At 37.2% G+C, this 24885-nt stretch overlaps 1 protein-coding gene across 8 annotated transcripts in view; it reads right to left on the bottom strand.

The window, feature by feature from the left end:
* Positions 1–344: 344 nt before the first annotated feature.
* TBC1D5 (TBC1 domain family member 5) overlaps positions 345–24885 on the bottom strand; it is a 315390-nt gene continuing 290849 nt past the window's right edge. For all 8 annotated transcript variants that reach the window (XM_088054565.1, XM_088054556.1, XM_014248648.2 and 5 more), the window contains 4 exons: positions 24351–24450; positions 10975–11054; positions 10054–10230; positions 345–3525 (listed from right to left, as the gene is read on the bottom strand). In XM_088054565.1, coding sequence (XP_087910691.1) covers positions 3232–3525; positions 10054–10230; positions 10975–11054; positions 24351–24450 — 651 coding nt within the window. In that variant the 3' untranslated portion in view covers positions 345–3231. The remainder of the gene's footprint in view (positions 3526–10053; positions 10231–10974; positions 11055–24350; positions 24451–24885) is intronic.

The raw sequence follows: 24885 nt of genomic DNA, 5'->3' as shown, positions 1-24885 counted from the left end.
TACTGTACAGATACTGGCACTGTTATTGAGACACAATGATGATTCTATACTGAGCTTCATGAAATTGCAGAAAAGTTACATCATGGTAAATTCAGGTTCATTTTCAGATACAAAAAATATGGAAAACAGAAAATATTCTATATTGTTTAGTAAAGACAAATGAAGAGCAGTTTTATTCTCTGGATCACTTACATAAAATCTGATTAAAGTATTAATAAACTTTGTGCTTATATAGATAGTTTTAAAGTTTTAATCATCCTAGTTCTCAGAAATTTTACTTCCACTATTCTAACCAAAAAGCTTTCCCTCTTCTTTGAGAAAACAGCACAAGCACAACCCAGAAAGTTTGTTAATTCTTTCTTTAATAAAGCGGGCTAGATGTTCTTCCAGAGTAAAGATACAAAGCTCCACAACTAAATCAATACCCAGTCAAAATATGATACTGCCTTTCTGCAGTACATACAACTGACATGACATGCAAGAGACTTTAAAGTAATAAATTACAGATGTGAGATACAGTGAAACAGTCTCAGATCAGCAATCTTAATGCTGCATTAGTTTTTGTCAGGAATTTGCAATGCTTATCACTTTTTCTATCTGATTATTATTATCCATGAACATTACGAGCAAGTCATTTCCGGAGAAAAAGAATAATCTTGTATTTTAAATGACAATTTCTCTCTCAATATATTCTTAACATAACACAAAACAGGGTGATGATTTGACATTTTATCGAATTTACAAGTTTCTGACTTAATAAATATACTGAAATACTTTTAACTATCTCTTCACTGTGATTAAATACCAGAGACAACATATTAGAGATGTGGAAGGACATGGTACAACCAAAGCAGATTCATTTATCGGAGTTACTCTGATCTTATTTGTATAATCACCTCTCTCTTTTGAAGATTTTTATCATGTCCCATGGCATGATATGCATTCAGCTCATCGGTATTCACTGATTCTTCTTAGACACTCCCCAAGTCTTTATACACTTTTACTGCTGCTTTAAAATATGCAATATTAAAGATACAACTAATTTACAAAAATAAAAAACCTGTACAAATCACACTCTTCCATCAGCAATGAGACTGTTCAAGAAAATAGCAATGTGATCCCTGAAACAACCCATTAGAATAGAAATCAAAAGACTGATGCTTAAAAAAATAAAAAAGAAGTAAAAACATTTTCTCCTGCCAAGCTACTGGAATTTTTGAAGGTTTATGTATCACAGAATATAAAACTTTTCTCTCTGTCCCCAGAATATTTCCTTCCGCTTTCCACAGGTACTTCTTCAACAGCCACCCTTTGCTGATGGTGCCACAAGCCTTGCTGTATAGGTTAAGGCTAGAAAAGCTTGAAAGACCTAAATAAATCAACCAGCTACCCAATCCCCTGGCATTCATGCAAACTCAGGGTAATAAAATAAACTGGAGGCAGGCATGCATGCTGAATTCCAAAGTGATTTTTTAAGAAGCTTAAAATTAAACCAAAATAAACACCTCTCCAAAATGTTATGCATTTAAGATCTTTCATCTATATAGTTATCTGACTGTTCACATGACTCTGTTGCAGAGAGGTGTGATGCTATGCCTGTACGAAACATTCTAGTTTTTTAACATTTTACAAGGCACAAATAATCTCTGAAACTACATGGTGGCTTTTGAACATGTAAGGATGGCAGCTACCATGTAATTACATGACAATTAACTCTTCAGTCACTGACACAGACCTTGTAAAGTCTAAGAGCAGCAAATTACATGTCACCTCGTCTTTGGGATACGGTACTTCATTTACAATTGCAGACTAAGCAGCAAATAACTACAATTTCATAACTTTGAACAAACACAAGCTTTGCCATGCAAATAGGAAACTGTTGCATGGTATAATGTATATGCATCTTAAAAGCAAATAATGCTTTTTTTTTTTTGCTGCTATGACAGAGCGACATACTAACATTCTTTCCTCAAGCTAACTCTGTGTATGTCCTGCAAGAGGAGCAGTCTATTCATCACCAGTTTTGTTTTGTGAATTCCAACAGAGATTAAAGGGATCAGAGAGTACAGAAAGCCCCCCTTATCTACTTGAAAAGAGCTGCTATTAAGTGTACTATGGACTTGATGGGAAAGAAATACACTTTTCCATAGAAGAATAAGTAACAGAGTTAATTAGAAACTTTCTGTTGGTTAATGCTGCTGCACCATTATGTTTCTCTTGATTAGAAATATGGAAATCATATAGGAATATATGTAAACAGAGTCTATAGAAGATAAACATAAAGTGGTTTTAATTATGAATATTTCATTTCACTTTGCAACCTTCCCTGATAAGTTACCACACTCGAGCTAGCTTTAGTTCAACCAGCTCAGGTCTACATTATGAAACACTGTTATTTCCCTTGCACCTACTGTTTTAACTTTGGTAATATAAGTAAAATAAAAAAAAAAAATCATGCCAGGGGAAGTAAAAGTAGACAAAGAGGAGAAGAGGTGAGCTGTGAACTCTCCAGGGAAAAAGTAGACAAAGGCAAATAAGGCTCTGTTGTGTAGGTCCTCATTCTCAAGGAGTTTGTCTCATAGTCTCCTGTATGCACTGAGGAACAACTACACAAACCTCTGCCCCGAACACACCTCAGGCTATTGCCAGATGAAAATTGGGATTCCTCAAGGGAGAACAAACTTCCTACCAGGATGATGCTTTTAATCTTTTTGATACTCATTCCCTACTTCTCTAATCACAGTCTCTGAAGAAACAGTACCCTTTCCTACACAGAAAACCCAGTCAAGCATATTTTGTAAAAGGACAATATTAAATCTAGCCTGTCTTTGCTGCTTCAGGTCTGATGCCAAGTATTCACACATTTCCATTATGGTACTTAGCATATACTATTCTATGTTTTGGGAAAGCAATAGTTCTATAGCAACAAAGCTCCTAAGTAAGGTAACAGCATAATTAATAATAACTGTATACTAGAACTGGGTTTTACTGGATCTTTATTTAAGGCAGTTATTAAAATGTATATATTATTTTTTAAAAGTAGCAAATTTATGTCTCTTTTTCTGTTGTTTGTTTGCCTGTTTATTTTAATTTAGGCTTTTGGAAGCTGAAATGGGTTACCTTTATCTATTTTCTGTCCTTTTAAGCCAAAGAACTTTCCAGCCCGTGGAATCACAGAAATTAGAGCTGAGTTGTAATGACAGATTTCCCAAACTCTCCCAGTCTCTTTCGTTAGATGTCCAGTGGGCTGACAATAGCAAAGTCAGAATCTTTGCTGTTATTACTACTGTCGTCATCAGGGCTGGAGCTCAGGTTGCTGGAGGATGCTGAAATGGAACCCATCAGAGGATCAGAAAATATCAAAGAAGAATGAGACGGAACTTCTGGCTTCACCGCTGCCTCCTTGTGCGCCTGAAGGGCCTGCCCCGGCTCTGGAACAGCACTTTTACTTCTTTCCTCTTCTTTGGAAACCATAATATAGTCATCAGCATTCTTGCTCTCCCTAGTGCTCGAATCAGTCATAGTCTGTGAAACAAAGGCACAAAAAGGACGTAAAGAGAGCACCGGTGTTACCACATAATGAGGCTTTATGAAGCATATGGGAATGGAACAAAGGAATAATTATTATCCAAAAGTGGTAATGACTAAATAAAGTGAAAAATAAAGTGGATATTAATTTTGGATAACATCATTTGTTATTTCACAGAATCACAGAATATTCTGAGCTGGAAGGGACCCAAAAGGATCATCGAGCCCAGCTCTTGGGCCCATCAAACCCACAACCTTGGCATATTAGCACCATGTTCTGACCAATTGAGCTAATTTTAAAAAGCATAAAATGTAACACTCTAAAAGTACATTTTTCAGTCTAACAGTCTTACATGTCTCATCATCATAGTGCATCCACATAGTGACCACAGCAGTCAAGCATCAAACACATACGTTACAGCTGTGAAGATTTTCAGTAATTACAGTGCATTTCTGAAGTATTTAGTGAAACAGTTTTGAGAATTTTTTTTGCTGGTTTGCATGTACAATAGCATTTTGGAGCTTGTCAGGAGAATGGTTTGATATAAAATTTCCTAGTAAAACCCTGACTTGTGAATTCTGAACCACCCATTGACCTGGTTTAGCGTGCACCAGTTTGGGTTCAAAAAATCAGGGCTGTCAGAGCTTCCGGGTTAGTGTTGCTGACTATTTCCTAACTTTTCCAGAAAATGAGGGTCTAGGAATTCCAATTCTGTCTGGTTAGACCTTGGGAAATGTCTAGTCCTGAGTACCTAGGTAGTGGCTACCAGAAAACTCTATGAAGTTTCAGTCTTATATTCCATTACACTAGCCACACTCAGAATTCCCAGCTTTTCCAGTCAGAGCTATATGCAATTAGAAAGGAAGACTGCCATACAAAATAGAGTGGGATTTCTCACTTGTTGACAACTGGCAGCCTTTAGCTTGGTTGCAACCCAAATGTACAACACTTTGTTTCCTTCTGCAAGAGCTGCATTCAGCTCCTGCCTGGTGCTGTGTTCCTCTGGCAAGAACATGACTGCTTTCTTGGTTGCTTCCACACAGGTTTTTTTCAGAGTGATAATGCAACCTGCCAAACAGCCTGTAGGTACAAGCAGCCTGAAGTGGTGTGATACCAAAAACAATATATTTAGTTACAGGAATGCAAGACTGAGAAAAAGGAGAAGTAGAGGGAAATGTGCATGTCCACATTTGTGGCAATACAAGCCCTTCAGCTGTGACTCATCCACCAAAAAAAAAAAATTCATTCTGGGGTGAAAAGAGATTATAGGTATTAAAAAAAAATAAAGAAAACAGTTACAGAAAAGAGAAACCAGATATCTGAATGAGATAAAGGTGAACCTACAGCATGGTATATAAAATTAGAATACCACAAGCATCAGCAAGCCACAACTGCAGTTACAGAATCCACGGCTGCAAGCAAAATTTATTTTGCAAAACTTCTTATTACAGCTGAAAATTATTTTCTTGTTTTGATTACTGATTATAGATCAGAATGTTCTTGAAATGGTACTGTAGGGTAGCTCAGGAAGCAAAACCCACCTGCAGTTATGAATGTCTGTAAGAAGAAATGAGCGAGCTGGAAGTCTTTGGTTGTCATTTACATAGTTGTTACAAATTGTTAGAAGTCACAATCAAGATAAATATCAGCTGAATTGGAGAATATATTCAAATACAGAACTGTGCCCAAATTTATATTAATAAGGATTAAAAAATCTCCTTTTCTAAATTTTGAAATATCCTGTTCTCATAATTTATAATTTTTGTGTGTTATCTACAGGCATGCAGGTACAATGATATTATTATATAATCAATATTACTATAGGTTTAATAACATATAATATCCTGTTTTATAATGAACTGATTATACTACTTCATAATTCAAATGGAAGTGTCTTGAGTCCAGAGCACTGGTAAAATTTTACCTGTCCCTATGTAAGACAGTTGTCACACTGATAGAAATTGATATCTATTACTTTTGATAGTAAGGCTCTTTTCACAGAATATATTAATTAACAATTATATTAATAAAATTCATACAAAACTCAACAGATTTGTTTTAGAAAGATCAACAAGCCTTTTCTGAGTGTTATCAAAATTGATCTCCAACCCTCCTGATACATGCAGAACCAGAGTAGTTCAAATGTCATAAACTTCAAGCAGTATCCATGAAGTTAAAACCACAGAGTTCTATCCTACATGGAGATACATTTCACTGTTTAAACACTTCTGAGCTGAGACATCATTTGTTAATAATTAGCCTTTTGCTTTCATCTTGTCTGTTTGAAACGCTGTCTTCATGAGCTGTCAGTGAGTCAGCTGCCATCTCCAGGGGGCTGAGGACACAGTCAGCACACAACTGTGGCTCTGCTCCATCAACACAGAATCACAGAATGGTTTGGGTTGGAAGGACCTTTAAAGGTCACATAGTCCAACTCCCACACCAAGGCACAGAGACATCTCCAACTAGACCAAGTTGCTGAGAGCCCTGTCCAACCAGACTATCAGTGTTTCAAGGGATGGGGCACCCACCACCTCTCTGGGAAACCTATTCCAGTGTCTCACACCATTCTCATAAAAAAATTTCTTCATTAAGTCTAATCTCAATCAATCCTCTTTTAGTTCAAAACCACTGCCCATTCCTATTGCAACAGGCCCTGCAAAGAAATTTGTCTCCATCTCTCTTTTAAGCCCCGTTTCAGTACTGAACAGCCATAATTAGGTCTCCCTGGAGTCTTCTCCAGGCTGAAAATCACCAATTCTATCAACCTGTCTTCAATAGGAGAGGTGCTCCAGCCCTCTAATCATCTTTGTCACGCTGCTCTGGACTTGCTCCAACAGGCCCACGTCCTTTCTGTGGTGGGGACCCCAGAGCTGGATGCAGAGCTCCAGATGAGGTCTCACCAGAGGGGAGCAGAGAGGCAGAATCACTACCCTTGATCTGCTGGCCACACTGCTTTGGATGCAGCCCAAGGTACAGCTGGATTTCTGGGCTTGAATGCACATTTGGGTAATGTCCAGCCTCTCATCCACCAGTATTCCCCAGTCTTTCTCAAGCAGAGCTGTTCTCAATCCCTAATCCTCCAGCCCCTATTGATACTTTTTTGGGAGCTCTAAATGCCATAGTCAAAACTTCAGCACTTCGTTCCCACCCCCAGCCCTGTACAACAGAAATATACATTCCTCTAAACAACCACTGCCACATAATTCACCTGGCCTCTTTCCACATTTCTATTTAAAAGCTCTCAGGGAATGCAGCACTGTCTCATTTTTCAAAATTATACACTTTATTATTCCAAGCTATCAAGAATCCTTTATTTCAGTCCTCACAGCCCTCACACCTCCACCTTGCGTAGGGTGACACAGATCTTAGAGACACACTCGCTCAGCAGGATCAGTATTTTTGTCTCTGGCACTCCCCAATTTCCTAAATTCTGCTTTCAAGAGTGTGCTCTAGCGCAGTTGAAAAAGCATCCTGCTCTTTAATAAAGGAAAGGAAACTACTCATCCCAATTTCTTGTTGCTACTGTAGAGCTTTCCAACAGTACTCTCCATGCCACCCACACTTTTTGGTTTGGTTAAGGAGACCTATAGCTCACTGAAGTAACAGAGAAGCAGCGAAGCAGAGATATTGACCCCAAAATCCTACAAAAGGGCTTCCTGTAAATGTTTGCCGATCCCTAGCATACACTGGTATTTTGGAACTGATTTCCAGAGGTAAAATACCTCCTTCCTTCTTCTTTTGCCTGTTTCTGTTTCAGGAAACTCATGCTGACGTGAAGCATGTTTTCTCCCATCTGCTGCCACTACTGAATAAATGGAAAATGACAGAATTATACTTCCAGTAGCTTTGAAACTTAACAACCTTACGCCCGTTGCCATATGGCTTCTCTAAACAATTTTTCCTGATGAATATCAGCTACTAGGACCAGGCTTATTTCATTTGCCTTCACACTGTGAATGAGTTAAAACTAACTGCAAGGATACAATTCAAGAAAGCTTAGAAGAACAGCAGCTCATTTTGCCTCCTTCTTTGAACAGACATAAAGGCAAGATAATGTGTTAATTATCATTCATTATTTAGCAACAGAAGCTTTCTGTTTGTCAACTGCATGCTGCTACCAAAGCCAAACATTCCAAAAAGTGCTTGATTTCTTTTAGCCTTTATCTTAATTTTTTTTTGCATTTTTAATTTTGCAGCTTTCCTTTCTAAAGAAGGGCTATATCCTTATCCTCATTTTGCAGAAAGGGATTTTGAGACAAAAAAGAGGAAGAACACCTTTAAAAAAGCAAAGATGATAAATAATTTATATAACAACCAAGCACAAAAGACCAGATTTTAATCTCAATTACAGAATAGCTATACCTGTAACTGTTCCAGCTGTCCTAGAAAATAACCCTATAGTTTCAGAAAAGAACAATCTCTGCAGTACAAATCACACCAAACAGAATTACCAGAGTCACAGAAAATGCAAATAGAGTAGAAATTTATTTAACCAGAAATGCATTAAAGTGCCTAGAAGTGGTTGTTTTTTAATCCCCCTCCAGCTCTCAGTAAGTACTCCTGGCATGACCCAGAGCACCACTGCAGCCCCTTTTCTTCAGCAGAGCTAAAAGCCTGGGCTGTGGCCTGGTTTGGGCTAACAATTGAGCCCATTAATTAACAGTCTAATATCACAACTCCCTATTCCACAGTTTTATTTTCCTGTGTTTTATTAAAAGGAGTCCAAAGCTCTCCTCTTTTTGTTTGATCTTATGGATGGTGGTTAAAGACGAAGGGCTTGGAAACAGCACAGACTATCTAGGGGGTAGTTAGACAGACAGACAAACTATTCCTAATTAGCTAACAAAGGATACTACCAGTCCTCCTGTAGTGCCATTTCTAACACTAATCTTTTTCTTTCTGTCAAAGGTGCTGTTGCTCATTATCATAATTGGAATTTCCAGAAGATAAGAGGTGAGGAGGCTAATCCATATGAATGTACTGCACCTCCAAACATAAACCATGCAGTGTTAATGCCTCATTAATGCTCTGCAGCAGCTCAGCTTGTACAACCTCTACTCATGTTGCTCATAGTTTACTTATGAGCAGCCTTGAAATTGTTGGAGCCATGGATGCCACTCAGTTCCTGGGGCTGGGTGTATATACCCTGACTACACGATGGGGTAAGTCCAGAACTTATTAAATATCCCCCTGAAAATTTGCACTGGAGAGAAATCTGTGCAGAGCAGGTGTCACTTGCTTCACCCTCAGTACATGAAGCGCATCCATGATAGAAGCTTTAGACAAACCTCTGAGTAAGGGCTTCTCCAGCTTCAGAAGGTCTGCACACACACACACACACACACACCCACCCCCTCACAGTGTGCCATGCTGCATGGCATTCTACCTGCTAGTTTCTAGAAGTAAAAAATCATCAAAAAAGCATTATTTGCCATTTTGGGAAGAAAACAAGAGGTACTTCATATAAAATACTAGGAGATCAAAGGCAAAAATAGGAGGCCATTATGTACTGTATCAGTTTAACCTATGGCTTTATTATGGCAGAAAATATATTTTTCTTGATTATAATGACAACAGCTAAGCAAACAGTGAAAACTCTCTAGCAAAGCTTTGCTCTTTGCCATTACTGAATAAAAAAAATTATATATATCTTGGTACTGCCCCTAATACTGGCATACAATTAAAATATGTTTTTGAACATAGACTGTTCTAACTCAGGGGGATTTAGTGTAATAAATCAAAATGACCCTGTGTCATTATTTGAAAATTAATAAATACTTCCTGTAGTTCCCAAGTAAACTTGTCAAAAGTGAACTGGCTGCAGATTCAGACTTTGAGGTGATAGTGCTGTCACTGATTTATGAGTGTGAGTATCAGCAGCAGGGTGGCAGACTTAATAGGACTCCAACATAGAAATGAGCAGGCTGAAAAGTACTTATTTTTAAGATCACGTTTGGGTTGGACTGAGTCTTAGACAGAGAGGGCCCTTTGTCTATGAATTTGTCCTATGACTGTATGCTTTGTATGTGAAAACATTATTTACAGATTGAAGGAGAAAGTCAATACAATGAAGTAGAAGGTAAAAGCAGCCTCCTTGCTATTTCCTTTTTGGCACTGGCCATGAATACACTGCAATGCAGTTAATCAGCTCTTACATAATGGGATCCTGGAGGACAAGGACAATGAGAATAATCATGTGGGAACATTTGGGATGGGAACATTTACCTGCAGTTTATACATTTTTTTGTAGGAAATTAGTCTGTGGTTCTGTGATTCAACAGTGTGAAAGAACTCCCCCCAAACACTGCCTAACACTTAGACTTAAATATCTGTGTGTGGAGCATAAGGCTACAATAAAAATAATTGATCAGAGTAGGACAGTAGCTAGAGATACACTTTTAACTCGCTCTCCATATGGACCATGAATGCTGGTGTGTCCCATGTAACACCTCGACATCTTAAAGGAAGTCTCCAAATAATGGAAGGCCATCAATGGCCTGCTTGAGATGTTTTTATTTTACCTGTTGTCCTGAGATGAACTGTTGCTTTGTCATGACAGGTCCCTTTAGGACATCACCTGCACCCTTGTTCTGATTATTGGAACAGTAATGATCATCAGCAATAGTGATTTGCTCATTTTCTTCAGCTTCTAGCTGGCTCTGGTTGAAACGCAATGAACCTTTCAGGATATCCTTGATCTGTTGTTGAACAGGATGGGAAAGGATGTAAGTCAAAAACTGGGAGGAATTCTGCATTTTCTAAAGCTCTGTGCAGATTGCTTTTATACATCATTTCCCCAAAACATTTGTTTTGAAAAGATAGGAAGCAAGTCAATATTCATACCTATACTGGTTAAATATATAAATAAAAGTGAAATATGGTTTTTATTAGAGTCTGAAAAACAACTATCCAGGAAATCTAAAGAGAATAAAACTGTTAAGATTATTCCCTGCCTCATTATAGGTTTAACATATGTCATAGTAGGGAACAAAGGACAGTATAATCACAGCTACAGATGCTCAGCAGCATTCTCATTTTATGTATGTAGTATTTTTTCCTTTAATTTAATGATGTTCAAGAGTTGTCACAATGAAATAATGGGGACATAGGCATAGTTGATGTTTAGCAAGTACATTTTGCATTAAGAAAAATGATAGTGTGGCTTAAGTCCTGGTGTTGCTGGTTCTTTAGTTTTGATTTGAAGCCTCCAAAACTTCCACAGGAGCAAATACTATGCAAGTTGTTTCAACTCTTTATAGCTGAGTTTTATCATTACAAATAAAAATACACCACAAGGTTTGATGCACCAGTAAAACAGTGCAAGAAGACAAAACAGCAGAATACAAAAATAATAAAATAGAAGAAAAAAAAAAAAGAGAAAGGATTAATAGCTCTGAAGGGTCTGAAGGGCACAAGAAGGTTAAGCTAAGCAATAGTAATACCTGCTTCAAACCAGCCAAGGAAACCAGAATTTCATCTTCTTTTTCCAAGTGTTCTTGCAAAATGACTTCCTGAATATTTCCTGTAACATCAAAAGAAAAGAAAGATAAAGAGAGAAAACATCCTAAATTCCAATATGCTGTTACTTACTGCTGACTGATGCTTTCAAAACAAACTTCTGTGACCTGCAAACACAATTCCGCATCCAAACCTAGAGATGACAACCTTATTATCTGTAGAGGTGAGGCCAGCCTGAGCCTGCACTGCTGCCAGGAAGCCTCCAGCAATGCTCTGCTCCTGCAGGACTTCTATTGCCCCTGTGTACCAAGGAACTCAGCCTACTACTGGCCCCTAGAAGATCACAGCAGCCTCTGTGTTACATACATTTTTGGACTTGAAAATACTTTGGAAAACATTCAAAAACAGAGAAATCTGCTGCATCTCACAGAAAGGTTTAGGTAGAAGCACAGCAATCTTCACCTTAGTCCCACGGCCACTGCAGATGCTAGAATACTCTTCTTTATAGGACTACAAAAAGTTTAATTCCCTTTCTATTCTTTTCTTTTAGGTAAAAGACGCAGGGCCAAGCAAAACTTATTTAACAGAAAGAGCAGTCCAGTACCAATACTTCAGGAGACTCTTGCCTTCCATACCCACAGCATGATCCTTCAAGGATGCATTTCACTACCCTGGTATAGAGTGTTTGCAGGCAATGCTACACTCCAACACAACCCAGAGAAACTACAACTCCAATAACTCTGCAGACTCAGTTTATTCTCTGGCCTCCCAGCTCCTACTTTCCTCCTCTTTAAGAAAACAGCAAAGATTCCTAGAGACAGACTGGCAGAATGAGATGGTATCTGTCAACTGAAAATGAAGGATACCTTTGTGCCACTCCTGTCTTACATACACAGACTGAACCCAAATCCCTCAGTGACACTCATTTAGGAAGAATGCTTTACTGCTTATGAGTATTTGTATCCCAGGTACTAAACAATTAGAGCTTTGTATCATTAATCCACACCTGCATTATATTTGTTTGCTTTTAACAACGTCCTGCGTGTTCAGGAACCAAATCAGTGAAAAGCCAGAACTGCTGTTAAGAGATGATCCTGACAAGGGCAAATATGATGACACTGCCAACTCTGTCACAATATGAAGTTTCAAGTAAAAGCATTGAGTAATTTGGTATGAGTTTTGTGTTTACAGAATAAATAGCAAAATAATGAGATGTGGGAGATGGGACAAGAAGAAAGATTAGAAGAGGAGAGGTAGACTTAAAACTTGTGTATAAACGTGTTTGAAATTGAGTCAGGGCCAGAAAACAGTAATGGGTATAAAGGAGGAATGGAAAGGGCAAAGAGGAGAAAGGTTCCACGCCTCAGTACTAAATGAACCGCTAAAAAGCAATATGAGATGTAGAAGGAATGAAAGAGGCTAAAGCCATGAAAGGCAATAGCTGACAAAAGTCAAGGTGATGTGATAAAGGTCAAGAGCATCAGTGAAGGTACCATAACTCAGCTTTGCATAAGCAGCCTGCCTGAACAATCTATGAGAGAGATCTATGCTCACGTTATTTAGCAGACATTATTTACTATACTACAGTGGCAATGTCCTGAAGCAATGTTGTACAATTGTTCAAGTTGTTGCACAATTGAACAATTTTACATGAGAAAGACACTGCATTATGAAGGCCAGAAATAATAAAAAACCAGATCTTTCTGCAAATATTAAGCATCTTGAATTGAGAAAATCCATAATTATTGCAACATTTTACTTGCTTTTTTATTTTACATCTAAATTGTCTAGTACCTCAATTTGGTAAGTAAAATATATTAATATTTATTTATAAAAGAATAACTCATGTTCTGTTTTCCACTGTTTCAAAGAATGCATGATTTCCTTCTTTTAAAAGGTTCAGAATTTGAAACATCAGAAGTCCAAAGCCTTCATAGGCAGGACAGCCATACTCGATCACAGCCTGAATCACTGAATTCAACTGTCTTTTCCATTTCTCAGCATTACAAAGAAAAATATTCCATAGTGTGTGATCCCCACATAAATTAAACCATACATGAAAAAACTAGGCCATTCATACTGACTAATCAGATGGACCAAGAAAATTATTCAAAGCAAACCTCAAACCCACTGAAGACTAAACGAAGGAAAGAAATCTAAAAAAATTGGGACAACAAGAACAAGAAAACAAAAGCTGAAAGGTATTCCACATGATGTGAAAATACTCTACTATTATTACTGTTCTTTAGAGATGTTTTTAAGTCAGTATTTAAAAAAATATGGAAAAGAATCTACCATCACTGTAAAACCCAGCTGTAACCGTGTTTGATGAGCCAGTACACTGAGAAATTTCTAATATCTGATGAATGGAATATGATAGTTACCCAGCAGTAAAAATTACTAGAAATGTTTGTATCATCACACATTTACTTTAGCAAGATTAATGCCAGGTTTTGATATTAGCTTCAGAAGAAAAAAGATTAGGAGCAAAAAGGTAGGAAATACAGCTAATAAGTAGCAACTGAAGCATAAAGGCATAAATTGGGATGTCCTTCTCAAGTGCAATGAAACAGAAGGAAAGTACAATTCCTTGTGGAATTGGCAATGAATCCTTTTCTTAAATATGTCCTTGAACTGCATATGGCTTCTAATCTGCTGCCCTCATCTCTTTTGAATGCAAAATTTTCTAACTTTCAAATAAGTGGAAACCAAATTTACCAGTGCTCATTCTTCTTCCCTGGCTAATGAGTAGGAAGGAATTAAAAAAAAAAAAAAACCCTTAGATGAGTGAAACATACATGCAATGTGATTTTGCATGAGTGCCTTGTTGATCACATACTTCTGCTGGGGCCACTCTTAGAAATCCATGTGGACTGGAAAGAGAGGTGGGAAGAAGAGGAGGGATAGCAAGAAAGTTGGTAAAGATGCTCTGCAGCTGCTCTCTTGTGAATGGCTGTGCCAGGGCACAGCATCCTCACTGGGGGAACTCTCATCCAAGATTTTTCCCACTGCTGGGGGGAGTCAGTTGCTGACATAAAGAGGGAAAACAAGCTCTCAAGTGCAGACAAAAGCTCATTTTACTTTTTTGTATCTCAAAAAATACCTTTGCAACTAAAAATACTTTAATATATACTATTTCAAGAGTGCTAGGAAGCATATTTGATGTGATATTACTCAGCTGAAGGATTTTTACTTTAAGCAGAGATGTATGATTTAATTATTCTTTCTTCACAGGAGATGTTACTGTATTTGGAGAAAAGTGCTTCGTGTATATGAATGAATTGGCCACATATTGATTTTTTTCCTTATCTGCTGCTCTATATCATTACCTCACAGCTGTCTTTTTTGTTTTTTTATCTTTAAAAAGCCCTGCAGATGTCAATTGGTAAGTGAAAACACCTTCTTACCTTTAAAAAAAACCCAAACACTGATACAATGAATCAAACAAACCAATTATGTAATTTCTATATTATTCAAAACAGTTTGATGCTGTGCTAAAATATCCATCTGTTGGGAAAGCTGTTGTTATTCGAAAGTTATCAAAATCCTATCATACATAGAAAACTAAGGTTAAGGTAAAATATTCCTGACTGCCTTGATTTTTTTTTTTTCTCTTTTTCAAGATTTCATTTAGCTGACACCAAATGTTTTTTGCAGAAAAGGACAATATTTCTTTATTCAATGAAGTTCTTAGTAGAGGAAAACAAAAAATGAATTTTGCAACTTCTCACTGGTGGTCAGAGCACTTCTGTGAGATGTATGAGATACCAGACAGCCATTACAAGACTTTGGATTTGTTTCAAAATAGTGCTAACAAACATCTGACTGTCACAAAATGAATTGTCATACCCTAAATGTGATCCTGACTAAGCCTCAGAAATACTGGAGCTGTTAAACCAGTTGTTCTCTTCAGAAGTCAGCAACATTATCCACTTTGATGGATGCCCTCAAACCAGATTCACATCTCAAAGGATGCCTTTTGTATAATGGATTGGAATTAGTTTTGGGTACTTATTCTTAAATGAGGAGATTTGTTTAAGTTTGATAGATACTAGATCAGTAAATCATTAATTACTTCTTGAGTGAGACTGTGATCAGTTGCTTTGATATACTTTAAATCCAGCTACAATTAGAGAGCAGGAACATGCAAATGATTGCATCCATATTCTTTTTTAAAAAATAGGGAGAAAAGCTGTAGCAGGTAGTGAGTTTGTTAGCAACAGTTGAAACAGTTAAAAATTAAGATTAAATATATTTTTCATTTCTTGCTCTTACAGTTATGGCAAATTGTGAATCGCTTTAGATTCACACTCACTGTATTTTTTTTTAAAAAAACAGGATTTCTATTTCCTTCCCCTAAATTAATTGCTAAATTTTAAACTGAAGACATGCTGTCTATAGCGACAAGAGAGGAAAAACATGCACAGCAGCTTCTAGCAGGAGAATTAGAGAAAGCTTATGCTGTCTGACGATTGAAATGCTCCATATTGCATGATGGTGTGAGCAGTCACTGCTGAGTTCCCAGGCCAGGGAAAGGGGCTATTCAAAACATTCCTCTCTGAATATGGAAAAGCTGTTAGGCTTGGCGTAATTATTTTAGAGGCTTATTAAATAAAGTAACTTTCACTGAAAAAATTTCTTGCATTCAATATAGATTTTGCAAGAAACCCAACCAGCGCTGCACTAAATGAATGGGCAAACTTGTCTGCTGTAGACAAGGTCCCCTCGGGCATCTCTTCATGCCCATCCATCCAGAAGACAAATCTGCACCTCTTCCCTTCCACCGAGGAGGTGGGAGACAAACACCCTGCCAGATGAAGGCACAAAACACACTTGACATAAAATCAGATGGATGTGGAGAAAACTAAACTTCTCTGAGGTTCTTTGTTTTCTCTTGCACTGCTGTTTTTGCAGTGCATCTCCCTCCTAATGATTTCTATTTTAAGCTGGTCTCTGTGGGGCCTTTCCAGGAAGATGACTCCTGCTGAGAGGAGCTAACTTGAAATAGCTGCAAGCTGTATTAGGAATGCTGCTTTTCTACTACTAGCTCCTGATCAATGACTTGTGAACAAGCAACAGTCCCAGAGTCATGTTAAATCGACTTTTTTCACCCTTGTTTCCACTACTGAGAAGAGAGCTCAAACTCAGAATGCAAAAGTACCTTCTCACTTCCACTGTAGGCAGGAGGAAGGAGAGAATTGAGGGTATTACATATTTATTTTTCCAAGAGGAAAGCCAAAAAATCCCAGTGTTCCCATATATATCAAGGCACAGCCAACTCTCTGGTCTCATATTCCAGTACTTTTGTATGATTGTCTTTATGAAATCGGGGTTCACAGAAAATGTTTCTAACATTCCCGGCACAATATACTACTGATAGCAAGACTTCCTTTTCAAGAACATTAAGGGGGTAGAAGAACAGACTGGGACTTTAGCTTCTTTAGCTTCTGATAATCAATCTTTCTCTCTTTTCACAACAAATACTGCTTTCCTACCTCAGGTCTGTTGAGCACAAAAATGAACTCTAGACCTTAACATTGGTTTGTGGCCTTTCTAGAAAGACTACGCTGTATGACATACCGATATTGCTGTTTAATAATGCAACTCAGGATGTTTCCGACTACTGCATTTTCCTTCCAGCATTAAAAATACAAATGAGAGGAATTAAATTCCCTTCTAAAACAACAGCGTTTGTGATCTAAGTGTTGATGAAGGCAACACTCCTAAGTAGCCTTTCATTTACCTCTCTCACTGTGAATGCCAACACTTCTAGTAACAATTACACATTATATTAAAAGCATCACTTAGTAATATTTGAGTCTTCAAGAACTTAAAGACCTTAAGAATCTGAAGTATGAAATTATCTGTGAAACACTGCATTCTTTAAAACATTTATTTGAATATAAATGATATATTTATACAGTGTTGAATGTAAGTGAAGTATTTATACTTCAGATTCATGTGTCGTGCAGAGCACCAACCCTTTATCAATATTTAAAGTCTGGTAATGCTCTTGACATCAGAGAAATAGTAGTAAAAAGTTACCAATCATCAACTCATAGCAAGGCACAGAATTGCAGATGTACAAAGAAGGAGATTGGTAGGGTCATGAAGTCATTTTGTCCATCCCTTGCTCAAAGTCACAATCCTTAGCTGTGAACTCTAATTTACACACAGATTATGCTTAACATATACCTCACATCTGTATATTTATGGAAATAATGGGGAAACTAACAATTTAGTCATACAACAATTTAGCATCTGCTAAGATTTTATTCCCTTAAAGCTAGAACTGGAAGAGAAACCACTGCCTAAGACATGCTGGAAAGGAAAGGGTGGATTGTCAGTGTACTTCAGTATGAGGGAGATGCTCACTGAGCAGCAGGGAGGAAGCAATGGGAATTCACTGAAAGTTGCAAGGAAAGCTGTTAATCAGGTAATGGGGGGGTGTGTAAACTTCATTATTTTAATCTCCTTTTCAGTTAAATTATTGAGATGAAAGCAACTGTCGGTGCCTACCACAGCTAGAGTTTCAGGACTGGCACAGTTGTTATAGAAAGAAAGCAGGATTGTTCTGAGTTGAACCAGTTACTTTTAACCTTAAAAACTACCCTTAAGTGACAAAAATGTGGTAAAAATTCATGGAACATCAAGAATTACACTTTTATTCTTTATATAAATATATAAATAAATATATATCTTTAAAATGACCAGAAATGACAGTCTTAAAGTAAGTCTGTACAACAAATACTTGTTGTATACTATGCTACACAACAAATACTTGTTTCCTGGTAAACATTCCTACATTTGATTCAATAAATTCGCTAATGTTCTTTCTTTATATGCTGTTTTTATAGGTTATTTTACGTCATTATTTCTAACCAAATACAGCAATGCCTTAGACTCATGTTTGATGTGGCCTTTTTTGCTGATATCTTTTCTAATCACATTGGATGTATAAACAATGGATTATTTTACTTATGTCACAAGCATAAGAGAACTCACTCAAAGCATCTACTTTCTCGGCAAATGCTGAAGTATTTCATTTCAGCACAGGGCAGCAAAATAATGCCCATTTAATTTTATCCTTACAAAAATGTCATAATCTTTCATCTCATCATATGACACATAAAACAAGAATTCAGTGCTATCTTGCATACATTTAACAAGCATTGTGTCCAGATCTATATTGGGCAGTAAGTCAGTCCCTAAATCAAATTTTTCCTTTCCTTTCCCCACTGTAAAGGATTTTTATAATAAAATGCATCCTTATAACAATTGCACTGACTGTTAAAAGAGGGAGGAATGAAATAAAATGAAACTTTTAAAAGTGCTATTTCACACAATAACTAAAATTACAATAGCAACTATATCCTATAAGCTTTTATTTCTTTATTTTTATATTTTTCCTTCCTTGCTCATGGTGCTTGCAATAAAAACAGTGAAAAAGGTGGCTTTGAACTGTTTTTAGTAAGTCTTCCAAATAATATTTGTCTGGGAGATGTCAGGAAGTGCTAGTGAATATAGAAGTGCCAGCACTGCTTGATGTTTGTGGCAGAGATGTCCTGTGATCCCATTCAAAGAACTCTCAAAAGATTGATTTTCATTTTTCTTGTTACCATGATGCCATAACTTCTGGGCATTTTGTAAATAAATACAGTTTTTCACAGGCTACCTATGAAAGCTGAGAGCTGACATGATATTCCAAAGGCAGGATGCTGGTTTAGAAGAATGGGAGTTGAAAACTTCACTTTTCCACACCCTTCCATAATCCACAACGGAGGGGCAGAGATGTACTGGAATACCGGTGAAGGACATAGCAACATATTACAGATAGCAGGAGTGAAACTGGAAAATGCACCACAAGGAAAAGCCAACAGCCCTGTATGGGTAACTCAGAGAAGGATTCATTTGCTTTGGCTTAGTGAAGCCATGATGCTTAAGCATAAACTCAGTAGATGTAGGTCAGAGCTAAGAAGTTTTTGTGATGTTGCCTCCAAGACAAGAAGTGATTTAAAGACCTGGATATTGAGCAACATATTTCTGAGACCCACCTGAATCTCCCTCTGGCAGCTGGTTCAAGTTAAGCAGTAACAGTGTGAAGGTGAAATTAATAAAACCAGACAGAGTTATGTTTCTTCTGTATAATTGGGTACCTTTGCACACATTTCTAGGGTGTTGTGCAGAACCCTGTGAGCTAACTCTGCAGAACTGGTATGAATCCTCAGGGCTTATTAGCTGGGGCTCTGTGCAGCAAGAAAGCCGCTAAATTGCTTCTGAATCTCTGCTGGCAGGGGAAGCAACCTTCCGCATTTACATAGTGCTGCCCTTAAGCAAAAGCAAGTGGGGAATGACCTTAGTTTCTCTACTTTTATAACCTGATAAATTGCCCATCAAAAAAATAGTTTCTATATAAAGATCTCCATATCCAAGTTAATACTGAACTAATGTTCCTTTAAATTGCTTCTCATGAGACGGACTTCCTGTGCTACATATGTAATTATTTGGTAAACTTTCCCACACTTGGAGGTCTGAAACTATGTCTCTGTTGGAAACAACTGGCAGGTTCTTCTGTCTCAGGTAATGGTGATGGATTGGTTCCTGTCCCATATAAAGAGACAACACTCTGAAATTCAGCATTTTCTGGAATTAAACTGGCAAGTTAACATAGAACCTCCACAGTCTCTCATATTGATATTTGCCTATGGAGGGCTGATACTTCTCCAGGGCTTTAATTTACTTTTTGTTAAGAAGCTGCACTTTAATTGTGGGCCAGTGCAGACATGGCGTAAACCCTAAAGATACAGAATAGCAGATGGTGTCAGACGACAGTGACATTAGCTGGTGTCATCTGAACTGCTATTTAACAGGCTTGAGCCTGGGATATAACCAAGCTTTGCTCTTTGAAACACTCCAGACAGACTTCATGTTGAACAAACACCTCAAATTCAGTCCCATGTCCATTGTGAAGGGTGAGAGAGGAATCTTTCAGCAGATGCTATAAGGCCCTCTGAGTGCTGTTTGTGTGCATGCCTCTTAGACATGCTCTTCATGATCTACTCTTAAGACATCAGACAGATGTCACATTTACCAGTTACCAGGAAAAAATATTTTTCTGAACACACTTGCTAGCTTTATGCTTTTATTTTCAGATAGTGCAAGAAAGGAGGAAACAATCAAAATTCTTCAAAATGAAGTATCATTATGACAGGCAATAATAATAATATTGTAATACTTAAATGGTATATTATGGCTTTCTGAATCATTGAGCCTTGAGGAATTTATGTGCACTAACAGCAGAGCATTCTTTAGCATATTTCTCCCAGAAAGAAATATGCTAAAGAATATTACCATATTTCTGAAATCACCAGTGACAATATTATTTCCTGAAAAAGGATAGTGCTTGCGAGAAAGTAACATCAAGAAAATGTATCTGTGATGATGCTGGAGCAGTGATAGCTATGGCAACTAAACTTTTTCACTATTAGCTGAGTAATACTCTGCATTTATTTTCTGAACAAAGCCACGTGACAGGTTTACAAGTTTGGAAGTATTTTCGTTTCAATAATGGAAAAATTGAACACAGGATTTTTTTTTTTTTTTTGAAAGCTATGTCAAACTTGTGAAAACAGATGGGAGCAAAAGTAAAATCTGCTTTCCTGTATTGCCATTTTACATACCTAAATTTTTACATTTGACCTTGGAGGTGTTAAAAGGAATTTCCCTGAGCAGTACTCCAGTGGTCAAGGGAGAGAGGGAAGAAAAGTAAAGTTCTTCCCAATGCACAGCCCTGAGATGGAGACAAAGATGACAAAATAACTTTCCTCCATTTTAATAATGAAGCCCCTATTTCTAATTTCCACTCATAGCACTAAGTAGCAATATTTCAGAACCATCATTCATTACCATGGTAACATGCCCTGATATTACAAGTAGTTAATTACGTCGTTGCCATGTTGTAGACTGGGGGGTTTATTTACAGAAGGAGATAAACATTTAATGAAAACATCTTTGAATATATGAACAAAATAAAAGCTGCCATTCTATCCCTCATATTCAAAACAGCATGGATAATTTCACGGTTATTTTGATAATTTCTCAGCTACAACACACCATCTCTATGTCATGAAGTAACTGCACCTGACTGTCATCTGGATCTCCCTTTAAGGGAAAGAACCTGAGGAAAGACAGCCAAAAAAATCCTCAACTGTCTCATTATAAATCAGGAGAAAAATATTCTGTAATTGTTAGATATTGTGATAATTTTGTGGCAAATGATCACTCAATGTGCATTTTTATAAGCCTGAATTACTATTGTTTTGTTATAACGTGACCTGCAAATGCAATGCATCATACAGGGGAAAGAATATTGCCTGAGTAATAATGTCTGAAAAGAAAGGTTTACAACATCATTCCAAAAAAAGGGAGGTTTTTAAGAATAAGCACTTAAATACTATCAAATTTAAAATGCAAGCCTGACTGCCTGACTGACATATTCATAATCCATAGAAATGTTGTCTAACTCTTTGCTGAAAGAATTAGTTCTGTAAGGCTCCCCAATTTTTATATATATGCATGTTTTTATCAACAATTTAGACAACTATTAAATATATGACGGTTATGTCTGCAGTTAGAAGGGCAGAAGAAAACTGAGTACATCACAGAGTTACCTCAATTATTCAGCTAAAATGCCAAATGGCAAGAAGTGAATTTTAATATCATCAAAAACAAGGAACACATGCAGAAACAAACTTTTCCTGATTTTACCCACAGGATAAATGCTTCTGTTTAGAAAGCTGTGATTCACCAAATTTTAAAGGTCATAACATATTATCACCTCAAACTATCACTGTATCAAAGAGCACTAATGTGACGCCGCATTACAAATGTTTAAAAAGAGCAATGCCACATGAGAGTAGAGAGATGACCTTCCTTGTGGTAAATAATTACTGAGCCCAGTGCTGGTACATCATATCCTGATACAATTAACACACTTGAAAAGACACATTAAAATCCTGAAGAATTCAAAGGAGGACCACAAAAATGATCTGATCTGAAAAGTAACCCACAGAAAATGAAATGTACTCATCTAGTTAGCAAAGACAGTGCTGAGAGATTACTTTATCACTGTGTATACGTAAGTTAAATGAGGATTTTTGACTTTTCTGTTAAAAATGCTACATGAGCCAATAGCTGGGTGCTGAAGTCAGAAAAATTCAGCCCCAGAGGAAGCAGTAATATCCTTGAAGTTAAGTGTTCTGACAGTTTACAAGAGGAGTGATATAACTCATCTGCTCTGCTTTTTCTGAAACAGAGCCAATTCATGGGTAAACGAATACCTAGGGGAGAATCAGATCAGGTGCTTCAGCAGCCACCGCTAACTTTTCCCTTTAAAAATAACCAGATATGTTCTTGGGTTTTATTTTGCTGCCCTTCTCTGAAACCCTGAGCAATGTATGGACTGTGGAGATAATCCTCAGGGGATGTTCTGTGATGCACCAGAGAATCCATTTTCTTGCGCAGCCTGCTGGCATGTGCTGCATGGACAGACAGATTTCCGGTCAGATGGGATTTTGCACATCAGCAAGAATCCTGGTGGGTTTTTTTCCCTGTCTTCATGTGGATCATCTGCTGGCTGATTTGGGCATACCTAAACTCATCAATTTGCCACAGGTGTAGAGGCTGTGAAGGCTGGTGGTGTCTCTGTCTCTCTTGTGCTGTTTATCACTCATAACTGTTAATCTCTATAGGATATAAACACACTAGTGTAAGACAAATTTACAAAGTTAATAGTCCATGATGTTGACAAGACATGCAGGAATATTGTGGGGAAGTACAGGGAGTAGACATGGAAGAGACTATGCTAGCAGAGTGTTGCAGGGGTTTCACAATGCGCACAGCAAACTTTGCAGCCAAAGCTCTATCAGGGATGGCTTTCCTTGTCCTGTGAGGGTAACAAACCACTCCACAGTGCTCCTGGGAGACTACTGGCCCTTAATGCTTTTGTTTCCAATATATTTGGGAAAAAGAATTTAACACCTGGATACACAGATCACAGATCATATGCTTTCAGCTCATGAATGCACTGCTGAAATGCAGACTGCTTCAAGGAGCTTTGCCTGGGTTTATTGTGATCTCTGGTGCAGCTATAGTTGGTGAAATGTTTATGCGTGGAACTGATACCCTTGCTAAACATTCTTTGTCTTCTTTCCCAGAGGAAAGAAACTTCCGTTTTTCTTCTTGACACAGCAATCTTTTCCCCATCATTTCAGTAGCTAATAATTTATCCCTTCACTTGCTTCTAATCTCATTCTTAGTCATGTGCCTTCACAAAAGCAATACAATACATCAGACTAAAGCTGTCGGGGTTAGAGGTTTAGACTTGGCTTTTCAAGGCTGTGATTCGTAACCTTCAAGCAATACAATATTTATAACTTTTCCTAGGCTTATAACAGTGGCTAGTAAAACACCCACATAAAAGAAAATACAAATACAATATGGTTTTCACTTCTGAACCTTCTGACCTGGCAAACATAGATATCACATTCTTAGTTCTACCCACTGAAAAATTCAACTTCAATTAATTTTGTTCAGATATTGCAGGCCATAAATAAATCTGAAAATTATTGCAGTTTTGCTCTGATTTCTCGACAATGGAGCTTTTTCACATAACTAAATATACTAACATTTAGAGTTCAGTTCAACACCGTTTAAAAACACCATTTTTATCAAAAATATTTACACTTGATCTGAGTGAAATTTTTTGTTTACTTTCTCTGATCTGTCTCAGCAATATGTAGGCAGAATTTTAGACTGGAGTATTTGCTGATTCTGTTCCCAAGGTATTGACTTTTATCTTATTATATTTTTTCTATTCTGAGACAAATATTACAAACTATCCAGCCTACAGTAACATTTTAACATATCACAGGTAATCATAGATTATGAAAATGTTACATTTCATGAAAATGTATATGACTCTTATACAACTATGCTGTACACATCAAGTATCACTGTAGGATTCTTGAACTCCAAATGGACTTCAAGCCTGTAAGTTCACATGGTTTGAGCTCCAACAAATCTCTTACAATACAAAAAATCAAAGGCATCTTTTTAAAAACGCTTCTACTTCTTTTTAGTATCATCACTGGCTCTCCTACTCCCAAGTTTAAAAGAATGACAGAATAAAGATACAGTGGCTGGCAGCATCTGATAGAACAACTGAGTACATCAATTCAGTCTTCATCATGGCTTATAAAATAATATGCACTGTACTACATAAATATTGTTTTAGTTCTAACACAAACACTGAAAGAGCTTTTGCAAAGATTTACAGGTTAATACAAGGTACTGCACTTACCAAGATGTGTGTTCATCATCTTTGCACAATATTTGCACATGGCTTCCAAATCGTTTAGCTGTCCTTGTAGGAATGAAATCTGGGCTTCTAATTCCTCCTCCTACAATTAAGATATTATTAGCATTAAAACCCCCAAATTTCTATAATGCAGAGTAAAAGTAGTAGGTTAATCCTTGACATGCTTGGACCTCTTTCAACTTTTTCTATTCCTTTGTTCCTGGAAAATTTTGTCAATTCATGGAAATAGGGTTTGGTTTTAATATCTCAGTATCTATTAGTACTACTGTTTTTCCTTCTAAAGAGTTAAATAAAAATCTATCTACATTGACCTCAGAAAGGTTAACGATTCAGAATTCCTTTATAGATCAGCTACCTGGTTTTGCTTGTGCAAACACAGTATCACAACAATGGCTGAAAAAACTCACCAAATGAGAAAAATTCTAATTACTGCCAAGTAATTTCCTCAGCTATTCCTTTGAAACCCTTTTTTAAAAAATTTTAAGACATATATTTCATGAGACCTAATATCATAGCT

Source organism: Pseudopodoces humilis, chromosome 1 (genome assembly GCF_049639895.1).
Source record: "Pseudopodoces humilis isolate 2021_Gansu_Grassland_sample_001 chromosome 1, ASM4963989v1, whole genome shotgun sequence".
In the NCBI taxonomy this organism is placed as follows: domain Eukaryota; kingdom Metazoa; phylum Chordata; class Aves; order Passeriformes; family Paridae; genus Pseudopodoces; species Pseudopodoces humilis.
The sequence above is the reverse complement of the archived record's forward strand: the minus strand, read 5'-3'. Positions and strand labels throughout refer to the sequence as shown.